The 20532-nt window shown below is 46.4% G+C and overlaps 1 protein-coding gene across 3 annotated transcripts in view; it reads right to left on the bottom strand.

Annotated features, from left to right (window-relative positions):
* The window catches only part of LOC126212989 (RNA-binding protein 45), a 116086-nt gene that overhangs the window by 81709 nt on the left and 13845 nt on the right, over positions 1–20532 (bottom strand). For all 3 annotated transcript variants that reach the window (XM_049940531.1, XM_049940530.1, XM_049940532.1), the window contains exon 3: positions 472–666. In XM_049940531.1, coding sequence (XP_049796488.1) covers positions 472–666 — 195 coding nt within the window. The remainder of the gene's footprint in view (positions 1–471; positions 667–20532) is intronic.

The raw sequence follows: 20532 nt of genomic DNA, 5'->3' as shown, positions 1-20532 counted from the left end.
AGGCAGTCAGCCAGTGCATTGTCCGAGGTGAGAGGTAACGCCTGAAATTTAATCTTCTCGGTACACTAATGATGCAGTGGATCTCTGAATACTGGATTCCCTAACAATTTACGAAACTGAATGTCCCACGCATATAGCTCCACCTACCACTCCGAATTCAAAGTCTTAATCCCATCGTGTCGCCATAATCACATTTGAAACCTTTTCACACGAATCACCAGAGTACAAATTACAGTTCCGCCAATGCGCTGCCTCGTAATCATCTATACGCAATAAAAGTTCATCATCATTTGAAAAAGGTGCACACGATTTGAATGAAATAATAACAGAACAGCAATAAAACAAAAAACCAATGTTAATAACGAAACTGAGTATTACAAATGAAGAAAAGCAAAGCTGCAGTAATCAAGACACTAGGCTCCTTTGTGATGAGGTCACACACGTAAGAAGACTACCCAGAACGATACTCACTTGTGGAACTTGACATAGGCGAAGCCCTTGCTCTCCCTGGTCTCGCGGTCCTTGACGATCGACACGTAGTCGATGTCGCCAAACTGCTGGAAGTGCTCGCGCAGCTCCTGGTCGGTCATCGTCTTGGGCACGACGCAGAACAGCCGCAGCAGCCGTTCCGACTCGTTCATCTCCCGCTTCGAGCCCTGGTCCCGGCTGCAGAACGAGACCGAACGTCACCTCGACACTACATTTTGCACCACAAATCCGTACTGTATATATCCTGCATACCTGGCATTACTGCCAAAGCTCCTTACCCCCACCCTTCCATAAAACTATGAGGCACATCTGAAAAGAATGTCCAGTTTTGGGGGAGGGGGAAGGGGGGGGGGTGGAAATATCATACTTTTTGTATGCCCTCTTCATACAAACATCCCATCAGTGGAGACTGCCACAACTGAATACCATTCTTTGTGTAATAATCACTGTCAGAGTGGCATCCTTCAGGAACATAGTACAAGTTTGAGAACAAGTGGTAGTCAGAAGGTGCGAGATTGGGGCTGTACAGCTGGGAATAAAACTGCTCCCGACTAAATTAGTGAATAAGATTTCAAGTGAACCCAGCAGAATGGGGACGTGCATTGCCATGAAGCAATACGATGTCTCGATTCATCACTCCATGCCTTTTGTTTCAAATTCTGCTCCTTCTGACTACCACTTGTTTTTGAATTTTAAGCATGATTTTGGAGGGAGGCACTTTGACAGTGACAAAGGCACAAAAAATTTTGTTCAGCAATGACTGTCTTCACTGGTGGCATCTTTGTATGAAGAGGGCATAGAAAAGTTAGTTTCATGCCTCCCACATGTGAGAGTATTAAAATCCTAAAGGTAAACTGCCAAAGCATTCACAACAAAGTGTCAGAGATTGAAGCATTCGTGAAAAGCAGTGAAGCTCATGTAGTACTAGGTACAGATAGCTGGTGGAAACCCGATATAAATAGCAGTGAGATTTTTGGGCAAAATTTTAGTGTGCATCAAAAGCACAGGCAAATGGGAAATGGAGGTGGTGTATTTGTCACAGTACACGAGAAACTCAAATCCACCGAGACAGAAATTGAAGATGCATGCGAGATTGTTTGAGCAAGACTTCGTATCAGGAGTGGGCATAAAATGACAACTGGATCCTTCTATCACTCACCACACATCTCCTGAAGTCACTGAATGTTTTTAGAGAAAACCTCCGTCAGTTGTACATAAGCTCGCCAATCGTACTGTAATCCTTGGTGGGGACTTCAATAACCCAACAGTCAACTGGGAAAACTACAATTTTGTTAGTGGTGGGCGCCATAAGACATCTTGTGAAACATTACTAAATGCTTCTCTGAAAACTACCTAGAACAGATAGTTAGGAATCCCACTCAACATGGAAATATATTGGATCTAATAGCAAGAAATAGATCTGATCTCTAAGGATGTCCACATTGAATCTGGTATCAGTGGTCACGATGTGATTGTGGCGACAATTATTACGAAAGTACAAAGGACAACAAAAACAAGTAGGAAGTTATATATGTTCAGTAACAATATTGTGAAAAGGAAAGGTGCTACTCAGCATATAGCAGAGATCCTGAGTTGCAGACAGGCCTATCTGTGACTCAGCAACTCCGCTATATGGTGAGTAGCACCTTTCCTTTTTGCAATATTGTTAAATTCCAACTTAGATTTTCTATTATATATTTAATAAACTAGGTAAAAAATCTAGTTGTGTCATATCTCAATGAGGAACTTGAAACTTTCAGCACAGGGGAAGAGGGTGTAGAAGAACTATGGCTCAAGTTTATAAGCATAGTCGACCATGCACTGGATAGATATATACTCAGTAGAACAGTTCATAATGGGAGGGAACCTCCATGGTATACAGTCACAAAAAACCAACAACAACAACAACAACTTCTAAGGAAACAGCAATTACTACATAGTAAGTGATAAACAAAGCATAAGGCTATAAATAGAGAGATCCTGACTATCAAGAGAGCAATATGTGATGCCTTCAATGACTGCCATAGCAGAATATCATCAAATGATCTTTTACAAAACCCAAAGAAATTCTGGTTGTATGTAAAGGTAGTTAGTGGCACCAAAGTTAGTGTTCGGCCCCTAGCGAATGAGACAGGAACTGAAACTGAAGGTAGCAAAGCAAAAGCTGAAATGCTTAACTCCGTTTTCAAATGTTGTTCTACAATGGAAAACTCAGGAGAATTGTCACAATTTAATCTCTGTACAACTGAAAAGAGGGATGAAATAAGTATTAGTGTCAGTGGTGTTGAGAATCAGCAGAAATCGTTAAAGCTGAACAAAGCTCCAGGGCCCAACGGAATCCCTGTCCGATTCTATACTGAATTTGCAGCAGAGTTTGCCCCTATTCTAACTATAATCTATTGCAGATCCTCAAACAAAAAACCCACACCCATTTCTCAGAAAAGGCACAGGACGCACCTGCTACAGTAAGGGAAGAAAATGTGATACACACAACTGCTGTCTAATATCCCTGACACGAATTTGTTGTAAGATCTTATAACATAATCTGGGCTCAAACGTAATGAGGTACCCTGAACAAAATTACGCCCTCCGTGCCAACCATCGTGGCATTGATCGTGTGAAATCTAGCTTACACTTTTCTCAATGACATTGTGAAAGCTTTGGATCAAAGCTGTCAGGTAGATGCAGTATTTCTCGATCTCTGAAAAGTATTCGACTCAGTACTATACCTACGCTTATTTTCAAAATTATGATCATAAGTGCTATCAAGTGAAATTTGTGACTGGATCGAGGGCTTTCTGGTAGACTTCTCAGACTTTTTGCAGATGATGCAGTTACTTACAACGGCATACTGTCTGATCGAAGCTGCATAAATATTCGGTCATACCTCGATAAAGATTCAAAATGGTGCAGATATTGGCAACTTGATTTAAATGTTCAAAAATGTAAATTTGTGAACTTCACAAAATTAAAAACATAGTATCCTATGACTCTAATATCAATGAGTCACTCTTGGAGTCAGCTAACTCATATAAATACCTCGGTGTAGCACTTTGCGAGGATATGAAATGGAATGATTACATAGGCTCAGTTGTGTGTAAAGCAGGTAGCAGACTTTGGTTTATTGGTAGAATACTCGAGAAGTGGTTGGTTGGTTTGTGGGATTAAAGGGACCAGACTGCTACGGTCATCGGTCCCTTTTTCCAAGTACTAAAAACACCCACAGAGAAGAAAAACGATTAACAGAATAGAGCACAGACGACACAGAACAAGAGAAACTGAGACAAAGACCAGACAAAACGAACTAAAATCACACAGTGTGACGGTGGTTGGTCGACCATAGAAATAAAAAAAGGAAAAGCCAACCACTTAAAACACATTAAAAAATCAGTTTAAAACCGGAGGCCAAAGGCCAGAATCAACACAAAACAATAAGATAAAACAGAAACACTTAGATTAAATGATAAAAAACCCCTGCCCGAATAAAACGTAAAACTAAGTCAGCCGTAGCAGAGTCATCTGTTAAAAGGGCAGGGAGCGTGTCAGGCAGTGCGAACGACTGCCTGGGCACAGCTAAAAGCGGACACTCCAATAAAATATGGACCACAGATAAAACAAAGCCGCAGCAACAGAGAGGTGCATCCTCACGGCGCAATAAGTGGCCGTGCGTAAGTCGAGTGTGCCCAATGCGCAGCCGGCAGAGGACAACAGACTCCTTGCGGGAGACCCGCACGGACGACCGCCACACAGTTGTCGTCGCCTCGATTGGACGGAGTTTGTGGGGCGTGGGCAGATTGCGCCATTCAGCGTCCCAAACCGAAAGAACTTTGTGGCATAAGACTGCCCGCAAATCAGTCTCCGGGAGGCCAATCCCCAGAGACGATTTACTAGTGGCTTCTTTCGCAAGGCGGTCAACATTCTCATTGCCAGGTATCCCAACATGGCCTGGGGTCCACACGAAGACCACAGAGCGGCCGCAACGCGCAAGAGTATGCAGGGACTCACGGATAGCCATCACCAGACGAGAACGAGGGAAACACTGGTAGAGAGCTCGTAAACCGCTCAGGGAATCGCTACAGATAACGAAGGACTCACCTGAGCAGGAGTGGATATACTCTAGCGCACGAAAGATGGCGACCAGCTCAGCAGTGTAAACGCTGCAGCCAGCCGCTAAGGAACGTTGTTCGGAATGGTCCCCTAGAATGAGCGCAAAACCGACTCGATCAGCAACCGTCGAGCCGTCAGTGTAAACGATGCCAGAGCCCTGATACGTGGCCAGGATGGAATAAAAGCGGTGGCGGAAGGCCTGTGGAAGGACTGAGTCCTTCAGGCCCTGTGCCAAGTCGAGCCGAAGGCAAGGGCGAGGCACACACCAAGGGGGCGTGCGCAGAGGTGCCCGGACAGAAGGTGGAACAGGGAAAAACCCAAGCCCAGAGAGGAGCTCTTTGACGCGCACGGCGATCGGACAACCCGTCCGGGGCCGACGTTCTGGCAGATGGACGACTGACTGCGGGAACAGGACACGGTAATTTGGATGCCCGGGCAAGCTAAAAACATGGGCAGCATAAGCAGCCAGTAATTGTTGGCGTCTTAACCGCAGTGGAGGGACACCTGCCTCCACTAGTATGCTGTCCACAGGGCTGCTGCGGAAAGCAACAGTGGCAAGGCGTATCCCGCTGTGGAGAATTGGGTCCAGCACCCGCAACGCAGATGGGGATGCTGAGCCGTAAGCCAGGCTCCCATAATCCCGACGGGACTGGATTAACGCCTGGTAGAGCCGCAACAGGGTAGATCGGTCGGCACCCCAGAGGGTGTGGCTCAAACATTGCAGAGTATTGAGATGCCGCCAACACGCCTGTTTGAGCTGCCGGATATGAGGCAGCCAAGTCAACCGGGCATCGAAAACCACCCCCAAAAACCTGTGTGATTCCACCACTGAAAGAAGTTCGCCGGCAAGATAAAGCCGCGGCTCCGGGTGGACAGTACGTCGCCGGCAGAAATGCATAACGCAGGTCTTGGCTGCCGAAAACTGGAACCCGTGAGCTACAGCCTAAGACTGCGCCTTGCGGATAGCGCCCTGTAGCTGACGTTCAACAGCTGCAACGCCAGTAGAGCTGTAGTAAAGGCAGAAGTCGTCAGCATACAGGGAAGCGTAGACAGAACTTCCCACGGCCCCAGCGAGCCCGTTAATGGCTATTAAAAACAGGCAGACACTTAAAACAGAACCCTGTGGCACACTGGTCTCCTGGACGTGGGAGGAACTATATGAGGCCGCGACTCGCACGCGGAAGGTACGATACGACAGAAAATTTCTGATAAAGATCGGCAGAGGGCCCCGAAGGCCGCATCCGTGAAGCGTAGAAAGGATGTGATGACGCCATGTCGTATCGTACGCCTTCCTCATGTCGAAAAAGACAGCGACCAGGTGCTGACGGCGGGCAAAGGCAGTACGGATGGCCGACTCAAGGCTCACCAGATTGTCGGCGGTGGAGCGGCCTTTACGGAACCCACCCTGAGACGGAGCCAGAAGGCCCCCGAGACTCCAGTACCCAATGCAAGTGCCGGCTCACCATCCGTTCGAGAAGCTTGCAAAGAATGTTGGTGAGGCTAATGGGGGCGGCAGCTGTCCACCTCCAAAGGGCTCTTGCCCGGTTTCAAAACGGGGATGACAATGCTCTCCCGCCATTGCGACGGAAACTCACCTCGACCCAGAGACGGTTGTACAGGTCGAGGAGGCGTCGCTTGCAGTCCACTGAAAGGTGTTTCAGCGTCTGACAGTGGATGCTATCTGGCCCGGGAGCGGTATCAGGGCAAGCGGCAAGGGCACTGTGAAATTCCCACTCACTGAATGGAGCATTGCAGGATTCAGAAGTGTGGGTGCGAAAAGAAAGGCTCCGACGTTTCATCCGCTCTTTAAAGGAGCGGAAGGCCTGGGGGTAATTCGCAGAAGCGGAACTCATAGCAAAATGCTCTGCTAAGTGGTTTGCAATGACGTCGGAGTCAGTACAAACTGCTCCATTCAGTGAGAGCGCAGGGATGCTGACAGATGGCCGATAGCCGTAGATGCGTCGAATCTTGGCCCAGACCTGTGATGGAGGGACATGGAGGCCAATGGTGGACACATACCGCTCCCAGCACTCCTGCTTGCTTTGGCGGATAAGGCGGCGGGCCCGCGCACGCAGCCGTTTGAAGGTGATCAGGTGTTCAATGCAGGGATGTCGCCTGTGACGCTGTAGCGCCCGCCGACGATCTTTAATCGCTGCAGCGATCTCAGGCGACCACCGAGGCACAGTCCGCCGCCGAGGGGACCCAGAGGAACGGGGAATGGCAGATTCGGCGGCAGTAACGATGCCGGTGGTGCCCGATTGAACCACCGCATCAATGTCATCATTAGAGAGAGGCTCAATAGCGGTAGTGGAGGAGAACAAGTCCCAGTCAGCCTTATTCGTAGCCCATCTGCTAGGGCGCCCAGAAGAGTGACGCTGTGGTAGTGACAGAAAGATCGGAAAGTGGTCACTACCACACAGGTCGTCATGCACACTCCATCGGACAGACGGTAAGGGGCTAGGGCTACAGATTGAAAGGTCAATGGCTGAGTATGTGCCATGCGCCACACTGAAGTGTGTGAAGGCACCATCATTTAAAATCGAGAGATCGAGCTGCGACAATAAATGCTCAACGGTGGCGCCTCGACCTGTTGCCACTGACCCACCCCACAGAGGGTTATGGGCGTTGAAGTCGCCCAATAGCAAGAAAGGTGGCGGCAATTGAGCTATCAGCGCAGCCAGGACATGCTGCGAGACATCACCATCCGGTGGAAGGTAAAGACTGCAGACGGTAACAGCCTGTGGCGTCCACACCCGAACAGCGACAGCCTCTAAAGGTATTTGGAGAGGGACAGACTCGCTGTGCAGAGTGTGAAGGACATAGAGGCAGACGCCACCAGACACCCTTTCATATGCTGCCCGGTTCTTATAATAACCCCGATAGCCACAGAGGGTGGGGGTTCGCATTGCTGGAAACCAAGTTTCCTGAAGAGCAATGCAGAAGGAAGGGTGAAGGCTGATAAGTTGTCGGAGCTCAGCTAGATGGTGGAAAAAATTGCCGCAGTTCCACTGGAGGATGATATTGTCCAAGGCTGAGAAAGGCGTGAAAGGACTGGGAAGGCAATTTACGCCCCTTGTTCACTCACTGCCACCGATTCAGTACCCGTGCGAGTGGCATCCATGGCGTCTGAGGGACCGGAGAGATCAAGGTCCTCAGCGGACGCTAGAATCTCGACCTCATCCTCAGACGCAGAGCGCGAAGGGTGCGGTGGGGTTGGTGCCACCTCAAGTTCTTTGGCCTTAGAGGTCTTTCTCTTGGACTTCTCTCGCTGAACCTTGGGTTTCACAGGCTGGGAAGGCTTCACCGATTCAGTCTCCGGGACGGAGGAGGATCGTGAAGCCCTACGCCCGACCGCTGGTGATGACTTATGCCACTGTCGGCCGTCATCCTTCCCGCTGGTGGAACCCTGGGAAGGGAGGGTCCCAAGGGAACCCTTACGGGCGAGAGTAGCCGAAGAAGTTAGACGCTTCTCCGGCTGAGAAGCGGGGACGGACGTCCCCGACGGGTGGGAGGATGTTGCTCCTGAGGTAGGTGGTGCAGGAGCAACCGGTTGGGTAGAGCCCCCCACGGGCAAGGGGGCAGGAGGAGTCTTACTGCTTATCGAGCTGGCTGGAAGTCTCAAAACTGATGGGGCTAGCACAGTTCTAGCAGCTGCGTAAGAAGATGTCATTCTCACCGGATGGAGTCTGTCATATTTCCTTTTGGCCTCAGTATAGGTCAGCTGGTCCAGGGTCTTATATTCCACGATTTTGCGCTCTTTCTGAAAGACTTTGCAGTCAGGCGAGCAAGGGGAATGATGCTCTCCGCAGTTGACACAGATGGGAGGCGGGGCACACGGAGTATTGGGATGTGATGTGCGTCCGCAATCTCGACATGTGAGGCTGGAAGTGCAGCGGGAAGACATATGTTCGAACTTCCAGCACTTAAAGCACCGCATCGGGGGATGGATATAGGGCTTGACGTCACAACGGTAGACCATCACCTTGACCTTCTCCGGTAATGTATCACCCTCCAAGGCCAAGATGAAGGCACCGGTAGCAACCCCATTGTCCTTCGGACCCCGATGAACGCGCCGGACGAAATGAACACCTCTACGCTCTAAGTTGGCGCGCAGCTCGCCATCAGACTGCAAAACTAGGTCCCTATGGAAAATAACTCCCTGGACCATATTTAAACTCTTATGTGGTGTAATGGTAACGTGAACATCCCCCAACTTGTCACAAGCAAGTAACCTGCGTGACTGGGCGGAGGATGCCGTTTGTATCAGTACTGACCCAGAGCGCATTTTGGACAAGCCCTCCACCTCCCCAAACTTGTCCTCTAAATGCTCGACGAAGAACTGAGGCTTTGTGGAGAGAAAAGACTCCCCATCAGCTCTCGTGCAAACTAAGAATCGGGGCGAATAACTCTTACCTCCATCCTGAGACTTACGCTCCTCCCACGGTGTGGCCAGAGAGGGGAACGTTTTCGGATTGTACTTTTGAGCATTAAATTGAGCCCGAGAACGCTTAGAGACTGCTGACGGCTGGCCGCCAGCGAGAGATGATGTACCACGCTTCATTGCGGGTCATCCGCCCTGATGCCACCTACTCCGACCGAGGGCCCTCCCCACGGGCGCCACCCAGCCGCAGCAATAGCCACCTGGCACGATGTCCATTGCCGGGAGTCCCGATGCCCCAGGGAGACGGGCATCTACTCCTTGGCATACGTGGGGAGTTAACGACACAGACACCAGTAGAGCGATCCCTGTGTTGTCAGGGGGCTACAACCAAGAGGGTACATGGCGGCCCCACCACAATGGACTGGCTACCGTGCTGGATCTTAGGTGCAAAAATTTCCAAGGTGGTCGTCGCAGTTAAAAGCAACGCTGCAGAGTGCAGCGTGGTAATCGCACCCAGTGACGTATCCCCACCCAAGAGACGGAAAACGAGCGGGACACCATCGCAACGACGAAAAAGTCGGCTAAAGGTCTCAATGCACGACGGATACAGTGCACCATGTAAGGCGCCCTTCCCCAATTGGCTCGCTCTTCGGAATAATTTAGAAAGATGGAGGTCAAACCCGAGAGGGGACCATCACATAAGGCCGAAACATTTGAGACTCCTTTTAGTCGCCTCTTACGACAGGCAGGAATACCGCAGGCCTATCCTTACCCCCGAACCCGCAGGGGGGACTCGAGAAGTGCAATCGGTCTACATTTGCTTACAAATATCTCGTGCAACTAGTTCTAGAATATTGCTCAAGTGTGTGGACCTGCACCAAATAAGAATAAGAGGGTGTATTGAACATACACAGAGAAGGCAGCAAAAATGGTCACACGTTTGTTTCACCCATGGGAGGATGTCACAGAGATGCTGAAAAAGTTGAAAACACACTTTTGAAGACAGACGTAAACTATTCTGAGAAATTGGACTAATGGAAATTCAAGAACCGGCTTTATCTGCTGCCTCTAGTTCTCATTCACATAGGGATCACGAGAACAAGATTAGAATCATTACAGTACAAACAGGAAAGGGTATATCGTTTTGTACCATTTATTAGAGTTTCTTCCTGTTGCATTCACTAATGGAGAGTGGGAAGAATGATTATTTGAATGTCTCTGTGCGTAATGTAATTATTCTGATCTTGTCCTCGTGATCCCAATGTGAGCAATACATAGGAGATTGTTGTATATTGCTTGAGTCATCATTTAAAGCTGGTTCTTGAAACTACCTCAGGATAGTTTATGTGTATCTTCAAGAGTCTCCCAGTTCAGTTCCTTCAGTATCTTTGTGACACTCTCCCATGGATTAAACACATCTGTCTTAAAGAGTCTGCCATTTCAGTTCCTTCAATATCTCTGTGACACTCTCTCACAGATTGGACAAACCTGTGACCATTTGGGCTGCCTCTCTACATATACATTCAATATCCCTCATTAGTCCTATTTAGTACCGGTTACACACATTTCAGCAATATTCTAGAATCGGTCGCGTGAGTTATTTGTAAGCAATCTCCATTGTAGAATGACTGCACTTCCTCAGTGTTTTACCAATAAACTGAAGTCTACCATCTGCTTTATCCACGAGTGAGCCTATGTGATCATTCCAGTACAAATCCCTACAAAGTGTTACACCCAGGTCCAACTATGACTCGTTGATATTATAGTCGTGGGATACTACTATAATTGTTTGGGAAGTGCACAACTTTAAATTTCTGAATGTTTAAAGCAAGTTGCCAGTCTCCGCACCACAAACTTTTATCAAGATCTGACAATATTTATGAAGCTTCTTTCAAATAGTTAGATAACTGCATCATCTGCAAAAAGCCCGATTTTACTATTAATATTGTCTGCAACGCTATTAATTTACAACATGAACAGCAAGGGTCCCAACACACTTCCCTGGAGCACACCCAAACTTAACTTTTACATTTGACTACAACTCTCCATCCAAGATAACATGCCGTGTCCTCCCTACCCAAAAAGTCCTCAATATAGTCACAAATTTCACTTGATACTCCATTTGATTGTTCATTTGACAATAAGCACAGGTTTGGTATTGAGTCAAATGCCTTTTGAAAATCAAGAACTTCTGCATTTACCCGACTGCCTTTATTCAAAGGTTTTGGTATGTCACATGAGAAAAGAGCGAGTCGGGTTTCACTTGATCGATGTTTTCAGAATAAGTGCTGGTTGGCATTGAGGAGGTCATTGTGTTCAAGATACCTCATAATGTTTGAGCTCAGAATATGTTTAGATAGGTGTGACTTATTTTTTTCCCAAGAACTGGGCACGATTTTTTGTCGGATGTATCTACGACAGATTATAGTTAGAAGGGGGCTAACTCAACTGCAAAATCAATATTGAATGTGACAGGGAATCCATCGGGTCCTGGAGCTTTGTTGAATTTTAACGATTTCAGCTGTTTCTCAACATCATCGACACTAATATTTTTTTCATTCATCTTTTCAGTTGTACGAGGATTACATTGGGGCAATTCTTCTGGGTTTTCCTTTGTAAAGGAACATTTGAAAACCGAGTTTAGCATTTTAGCTTTTGCTTTTCTATCTTCAATTTCAGTTCCTGTCTAATTTGCTGTAGACTGGACATTAGCTTTGGTGCCACCAACAGCCTTTACGTGCACACAGAATTGCCTCAGATTTTGCGAAAGATCATTTGATAATTTTCTGCTACGGTAGTCATTGAAGGAATCGCACATTTCTCTCTTGACAGCCAAAGGCATTTCATTCAGCATCTCTCTATTTATAGCCCTATGCTTTGTTTGACACCTATTATGCAGTAATGTGTTTCCTTAGAAGTTTCTTTACCTAACTGTATGCCATTAAGGTTCCCTCCCATTATGAATTGTTCTACTGGCTATACATCTATCCAGTGCATGGTCAACTATTCTTTTAAACTCAAGCCATAGGTCTTTTACATGCTCTTGCCCTGTGCTAAGAGTTTCAAGTTCCTCAATGAGATATGACACTACTGATTTTTTATCTAGTTCACTGAACATATATATCTTCCTACTTTATTTAGTTGTCCTTTGTACTTTGGTAATAATTGTTGCCACCACCATATCAAGGTCACTGACACCGGGTTTTGTATGGACTTCCTCGAAGAGGTCATGTCTATTTTTGCCATTAGTTCCAATATATTTCCAGCATTAGTGGGGTTCGTATCTATCTGTTCTAGGTAGTTTTCAGAGAAGGCATTTAGTAATGTTTCACAGTATGTTTTATAACAATGAAAACAATCAATTATTGATGAAATTATTTAATTGAATATAATAGAGGCAAACATTCCACATGGGAAAAATATATTTAAAAACAAAGATGCTGTAACTTACCAAATGAAAGCGTTGGTATGTTGATAGACAATAACAAACACAAACACAAATTTCAAGCTTTTGCAACCCACGGTTGCTTCATCAGGAAAGAGGGAAGGAGAGGCAAAGACAAAAGGATGTGGGTTTTAAGGGAGAGGGTAAGGAGTCATTCCAGTCCCGGGAGCGGAAAGACTTACCTTAGGGGGGGGGGGGGGGGGGAAGGGACAGGTATATACTCGCGCGCGCGTGCGCACGCACGCACGCACATCCATCCGCACAAGTCTACTGCAACAAATACACCAAACTCCATTTCCCACTTGCCTATCCTTTCGATATACATTTAAATTTTCCCATAAATCTCACAGCTACCAGTTTCAGTTTTCAACCAGCTTTCTCTACCCAGTATGTGAGCTCCACATCTTTTCAGGAGTGCTTCAAACTCTGACACTTTGTTGTGAATGCTTTGGCAGTTTACCATTAGGATTTTAATATTCTCTCCTTGGGGAAGTATTTCTTTTCATCTCTGACTGACACTTGTGGGTTTTCTACAGCTATCGTTATCTCTTTTTTTTTTTTTTTTTTTTTTGTGGTTTTCGGGCGCACAACTTCAATGGTCATTAGCGCCCTGACTACTCTAAGAATGCACCGCGAGGCACAACAGCTATCGTTATCTGGATTGGATGGAGAGTTGCCTAATCTAAGAAACTTTTGTGTGCACCCCACACAGTCAGCTACCTGAGTAGCAGCCTCTGATGTGTAGTACATACTTGACCCATTTAGGGAGGCCCTACAGTTCTCAACCCTATGGCCCAAGTCCAAAAGGTGAATGCAATGGGAAGAAACCCTAATAACTGGATAAATGGGGCATCCCCTCTGCCATGCAATTTCATGGTGGTTTGCAGAGTATATATGTAGATATGACATGTCTGAACAATGGAGGCAATTATGTAGAAAAATAGTTTAAGAAATGCTCTGATTTGTAAAAGTAAATTTTGGTTTAAAAAAAGGTTTTTGTGAGTTGTTTTCCAAAACGATACTTACTTTCCAGACATGTCTCATATGTTTCAGCAATTTTTTTCTCCACACGCTTTGCTTATTGTATAACTTTGTAAGCAGGTTTACAAAAAAATTGAGCATTATTAAAAATATAAACTATTGCATACAACAAATTGAATGTATCAACAGTGCTAAATTAACAGTAGTACAATCTTTCTTTAAAAAAAAAAAAGGTATTAAAACAAAATCTGTATCTTACTGTTTATGAGAGCTCCTGTATATGGGTTTTAATAGAGGTATAATAAAGAACATATTTTATTCCTTCCTTGTACATTATTAATAGTGATTAACAAACACCCAGAAATAAAAGAAAAGGGACTACAATTAAGATTCAGGAACTACCCCTTTCCAAATATTGTGATTGGATTAACTTCTATTTTGCATTTCCTTGCTTTGAGCACAAACTCATTGATTGTGTCATTGAACTACAGTTCGGCAAGTACGTTTTACTCTATCTACAACATAGCTTAATTTGTCAGTCTGCTTTCACCCATAATTATGAGTTTTTTTATCGTCTTTAATCTGCTGTAATGAGTTTACAATATGTAGCCAACACCGGCGTTGTCATAAACACCAAAACAGCTATTTTGATGTAACTCTTCAAGCTTTCCTGGGAGATCTTGACACGTGGAATAATCTGGTCTAATGCCGGCTGTTTGTGTCACTCTGGCACAATATTTCGGCCACGTAACTCGTTGCCTTCTTCAGGTGCTACCTGAGACTGCCGTATTGCAGATCCTCCAATACAGCAGTCTCAGGTAGCACCTGAAGAAGGCAACGAGTTACGTGGCCGAAATATTGTGCCAGAGCGACACAAACATCCGGCAGTTGACCCGATTACTCCACATGTCAGCTATTTTGATGTTTGGATGATCATTTCTTGTACCCACATTTTGATGGAAAAAAAATATCTGAAAGGGAAGTTGCATCAGTCCTCTTCATCAGCTGCTTCACCTGGAACTTCAAAGCACCTAAAGCTCCATCTACAGCACTAGTCTGCAATTCACAATTAAGTGTCTGGAAGAGGGTTCTTTGAACCATTTTCACACTGTTTATCATTCCACACTAAGTGCACTGGAAAAACAAAAACTTTAACCTTGCATGTGAGCTCTGATTTCTCTTATTTTATTACAATGATCATTTCCTCCTATGTAGGTGGGTGCCAACAAAATATTTTTGCATCCAGAGGAGAACGTTGGTGATGGAAATTTTGTGAAAAGATCTCTCTGCAACGAAAAACACTAACTTGTGTATCATACAATGACACACACTTCCCTATTTCACAACAATATGAAACGAGCTGCTATCTTTTGAACTTTCTCAATGCCCTCTGTAGATCTTATCTGGTATGGATCCCATACTGCACAGCAGTGCTCTAGCAAACGATACACAAGCATACTGTAGGCAGTCTCTTTATAAGACCAGATGCATCTTCCGAGTGTTCTGCGAATAAAACACAGTTTTTGGTTCATTTACCCCAGAAGATTTTGTATACGATTATTCCTATTTAACTGTTCGTAATTGTAATCCCTAGTATTTGGGTGAATTGACAGCCTTTAGAGATGTGTGATTTATCATGTAAGGAAAATTTAACAGATTCCTTTCAGTACTCGTCTGGACGACCTCGCACTTTTCATTATTTTGCATCTGCTGCCACTTTTACCATACAGATATCTTGTCTAAATCGTTTTCCAGTTGGTTTTGATCCTCTGACACCTTTACTAAGATGATAAATAACTGCATCAACTGCAAATAGTCTAAGAGGGCCGATCGTATTGTCTCGCGCATAATTTCTGTAGATCAGGAACAGCGGAGGGCCTATAATGCTTCCCTGGGGAACGTCAGATATCAATCTGTTTTACACAATGACCTTCCTTCATTTACTATAAACCGTGATCTTCCCAACAGAAAATTACGAATCCATTCACAAGACCGAGACAATAATTCTTAGGCATGCAACTTTATTATGAACCACTTGTGTGGGATGGCATCAAAAGCCTTTCGCTAACAAGATCTGCCGTATCAATCCCTGTGCTGCTTGGACAGAATCAGTTGCACATTTTTAAAGATAAGATACAGAACCTCCATTTAACGTACTCCTTGACAGGAAAGTAAAGTAAACTGAAAAAGTGTATTATAAGTGAGACCTGTTTCCCCTTTCATTCATTATTCCATAAAATGCATTGAAGCACTATAGCTCAGTCTCACTCCAGTCCTCAGTAGACAGAAATTCACAAAAATCAGAAGTCTCGGGTCAAATAGAAATCTTTAACTTAGCGCCCACTCGGCAACCTCTGAGATCCTACAGCACTGTAGGAAGTAGGAACGACAACTCTGCCGTTGGACGTGAGCGAGCTGTGTGAAGTAAGTGCACCGCTCCACACAAACCGCGTTCATCGACAGACACCTGTTCTGTAATGGTCATTTGGTTACAGCGCTACTTGGACAAATGACGGCACTGTGACAACAGTGTGCTTTCAGAGTCACAGGCCGAGGGAGAGTCTTCTGCTCGTGAGCAGAAGATAGGAACGTGAGAGAGAAGGGAATTCTGTTATCTCTACCAGCTAATTCTCTATATATGAAGACAGTAACTGCTCCCGAAGGAACAGATACCATTGATGACCGTGCAGTTTCTCTAGAATAAATGACGATTAACAAACCCTCAGCTGCCGACAGGTGTCGTTTGTGTACCTCGTCGAGGGCAGCTGAAAACGGGTGCCCCGACCGGGACTCGAACCTGGGATCTCCTGCTTACGTGGCACACACACTATCCATCTGAGCCACCGAGGACACAGATGAATAAGCGACTGCAGGGATTTTTGCCTTGCATGCCTCCCACGAGACCCACATTCCCAACTGTCAATTAGAAACATTACTTACGTAACAATGGCCTTGCCACAGTGGCTACACCAGTTCCCGTGACATCACCGAAGTTAAGCGCTGTCGGACGTGGTCGGCACTCTGACGGGTGAGCATCCAGGCTGCCACGCGCAGTTGACATTTTTCGGGGTGCACTCAGCCTCGTGATGTCAATTGAGGAGCTACTCGACCGAATAGTAGTGGCTTCGGTCAACAATACCATCATCACGACCGGGAGAGCGGTGTGCTGACCACACGCCCCTCCTATCCGCATCCTCCACTGAGGATGACACGGCGGTCAGATGGTCCCGGTAGGCTACTCGTGGCCTGAAGATGGAGTGCCTTTTTTTTTAGATTGTGGACAGTTGGGAATGTGGGTCTCATGGGAGGCGTGCAAGGAATAAGTCCCTGCAGGCGCACTATTCATCTGTGTCCTCGGTGGCTCAGATGGATAGTGTGTCTGCCATGTAAGCGGGAGATTCTGGGTTCGAGTCCCAGTCGGGGCACACATTTTCAGCTGTCCCCATCGAGGTATATCAACAACACCTGTCAGCTGCTGAGGGTTTCAATTAATTATCATTTATGTCTTCTTCTCTGGTCAATTTCTGCTCCCCCTTCAGTGCAGCTCTAAGCCACCATGCCTCTGGCACAGCCCTGACTAGACAACACCTCAACTTAATTAAAACTGAAATTAGTATGCTATAATGGAAAAACATACAATATGGTGAAGACTCGTGACCTGAATACATCCATCTGTTTAAACTATAAATCTACTTTATCATACCTCGTTGAGCGATTTGCTTTTAGTTTCCTTTTTACAAGTTATTTCTGATACCATTAAAATTTGTGAGAAGTCAGGACCACATCTTACTCACAGTAACATAACCAGGGTTTTCTCAAGTTTCCTCAACTGAAATTTCCCGGTTTCTAGACAAGTTTTAGCATTTTTCCCTGACAAATTTTGAGATCTCAAAGGTAAATAAAGACCTAAGTTGGAGAGGGGGAGGGGGGAGGGAAAAAAAGGGAGGGACAAGGACTTCCATTTTTCTTCCCAATTCTGTTTTGTTTTGGGGCATGAAAACGACTAGGGTCATACACACCCGTGTCAAAACTGTGAAACACGAAGACAAAGAGAAGAGTTAAAAACGACTACATCTCGATCCCCAATGACGAACGAGAAGACAGCTAAAAACAGGGATGTGGAGAAAGGTCTATAAAACACACAATAGAGAAATGGAGGTCCAGAACTAAAAATTAAATGGCCTTCCCCATATTGCTACAACGCATAAAAAGTAAAATGCGGTCAACAACTCGCTTGTCGTTCACTAAAACGGCCGATAACTCAGACGGCAAACTCAAACAGAAACGTACTGGTCAAAAAAAGATCATTCCGTCAGGAAATGGCAGACAGTTAAAAGTTGGTTGAAAGTGGTGGGGGAGCGCCACTTAAATGGCGATGGCTAAAATGGCAGTGCCTAATAAGCAACCTAGTTAAAATGATCTTCTCACGGTGGGAGGGGCGAGTGGAGGTCATTCAAGCCACTGGCAGAGGCTTAATAACCCGGAGCTCATTCCCACGAAGGGAGGACCAGTGGCGATGCCAAAGTGACACCACCTGCCGACAGATGGCAACACAGAGTTCATCGAAGGGAATGCAAGAACTAGGGGGCTGATGTATGAAGACTGCAGCCTTGGCAGCAGCATCAGAAACCTCATTTCCTGGCAGACCAACACGACCAGGGACCCACATAAACATCACAGTGGTTCCATGAAGGTGAGCAAGTGACAGTTTTCCTGTTGCACTAAGAGATGGACGGTGTACAGCACACAGAGGCTTTGAAAGGTGCTGAGAGAGTCTGAGTAGATGACACAACTGAAAAGTGTGTTGCCGGATGTACTCTGTGGCCTGATATAGGGTGAAGAGCTCTGCTGTAAATACGGAGCAGTGTGCCGGAAACCGACAGCAAAAAAAAAAAAAAAAAAAAGACATCAGTGCCAATGACAAAGGCACACCTGACAACACAGTCAGTCCGAGAGCCATCAGGGTACACAAAGGCACTATGACGAAATTTCGTGTGATAGTCACGAAGCTAAAGGCGTTAGAGTGGCGCTGGTGTAGTATCCTTAGGAGGCGAATGAAGGCCACGGTGAACACGGGCCGCTGCACGAAGCCGAAGCGGTGAAGGGTCCACACCCTCCAGGAAAGTTGCTGGAAGTGTACAGTTAATTTGCCGGAACATGAGCCAAAAGCGAACTCCAGGAGGTAACACAGAAGAGGGATGTGCCTCCTACTGGTGATCCAAGGAGTCATCAAAGAAGGAGGCGGTCGGTTACACACGGCAGATGAACGGCACGTGTATCTGTCGAGGAGGAAGTCACGGCGGTGGGACAGCAGTCGTTCGGCAGCACCTGGGTACAGATTCTCAACCGGGGTAGTGTAAAAGATGCCAGGGACCAAACGGATGCCACGATTGTGGGTACTATTGAGATGGCGTAAGAGGGACAGATGTGCAGATGCATAAACAAAGCATCCATAGTCTAGTTTCAAGGGACCAGTACAAAAGGTGGAGGGTGATTCGATCCGCAATCCAGGATGTACCATTGAGGACACGTAGGTCATTGAGGGACCACATACAGTGGGCTGCCAGGTAAGACACGGGGGGAGGACCGAGAAGTTTCCTATTGAGCAGGAGCCCCAGGAATTTCACAGTTTCAATGAATGGAAGAGCAACAGGCCGAAGATGTAAAGAGGGTGGTGTTTTTTCAGTCGAAAAATGAAAGCCACTGTCAACGCTCCACGAGTAAAGACTGTCAAGACATTGCTGATGACGCTGCTCGATTACACAGGTCCACGAAGAACTGCAACAGATGGCAAAATCGTCCACAAAAATGGACCAGGAGGTGCCCATCAGCAGACAGGACATTACAGGGTTAATGGCGATACCAAAGGAGATGGGACTCAGGACGGAACCCTGAGGCACACTGTTTTCCCGGACAATGGTGTCTGACAAGGCAGAACCCACACGTACCTCGAAAAATCAGTCTTTTAAAAATTCGTCAAGGAAACTGGGCAAGTGGCCACAGACGCCCCGTGTGTAGAGAGTATGGAGGATATCAGTCCTCCAGCAGGTGTTGTACACTTTCTGCAAACTGAAAAACACGGCCACAGTCTGGGATTTCCACAGGAAAAAAACCATTCGTGACACGGGTGGACCAAGTGACAAGACGGTCAACTGCAGAATGGCACAGTCGAAATCCACCCTGTGCAGTGGTTAGTAAATTGCAAGACTCGAGCCACCGTATCAGCCGGGCACTAATCACAAATTCCATCACCTCGCAAACACAGCTGGCGAGAGAGAGGGAGTGGCAGCTAGAAGGAAGGTGTTTGTACTTACTGGGCTGTGGCTTACTGTGGCTTGACACCAGCGTCTGGGAAACTTGCCCTCTGCCCAGGTGCGGTTGTATGTATTAAGCAGAAAGTGATCACCTGCAAGAGAAAGGTGCTACAACATCCGAATGTGAGCAGCGTCTGGCCCTGGGGCAGAATACCTGGATGAAGTGAGAGCACGATGTAGCTCCCTAACAGTAAAGGTGGCATTGTAACACGATTCTGAGAAGAGAAGGGCGTCCCCCGAGTCTCCTCCACTTGTTTCCAATGGAGAAAGGCAGAGTGACAGTGCGAGCAGCTCAAAATTTCCACAAAATGGCAGCCCAAGGTGACGAAGGTAGCAATACGGTCCACAATGACATCGTCTGCTACTGTCGAGCCAGAGACTGGGGAGTCGATCTTTGCCCCAGAGAGCTGTCAGAGGCTGGCCCACACGATGGAAGAAGGGGTGGAACTGTTAAAAGAACTAGTCAATGAAATCCAGATAGCTTTTTTGTTATCCTGAAGAACACAACAATACTGTGCACACATCTGTTTATAACGAACGCACTTGGCCATCGTAGAATGGCAGTTAAAAACGTGGAGAGCACGTCTCTGTGAGCGAATTGTGTCACGGCACGCGTCAGTCCACAAAGGGACCGGGACACGACGTAATGAGGAAGCACGAGGAACGGAACATTCTACGGCGGTAAGGTTGACGTTTGTAAGATAGTCCATCTGGTCATCACAACTCGGGAAATTGCCTTCGTCTAAGTCGACAGGGACGAGTAAAGCCTCCAGTCGACCTTCGTAAGCTGCGATTTGGGTGTGCACGAAAGTGGG

Source organism: Schistocerca nitens, chromosome 11 (assembly GCF_023898315.1).
Source record: "Schistocerca nitens isolate TAMUIC-IGC-003100 chromosome 11, iqSchNite1.1, whole genome shotgun sequence".
In the NCBI taxonomy this organism is placed as follows: Eukaryota; Metazoa; Arthropoda; class Insecta; order Orthoptera; family Acrididae; genus Schistocerca; species Schistocerca nitens.
The sequence above is the reverse complement of the archived record's forward strand: the minus strand, read 5'-3'. Positions and strand labels throughout refer to the sequence as shown.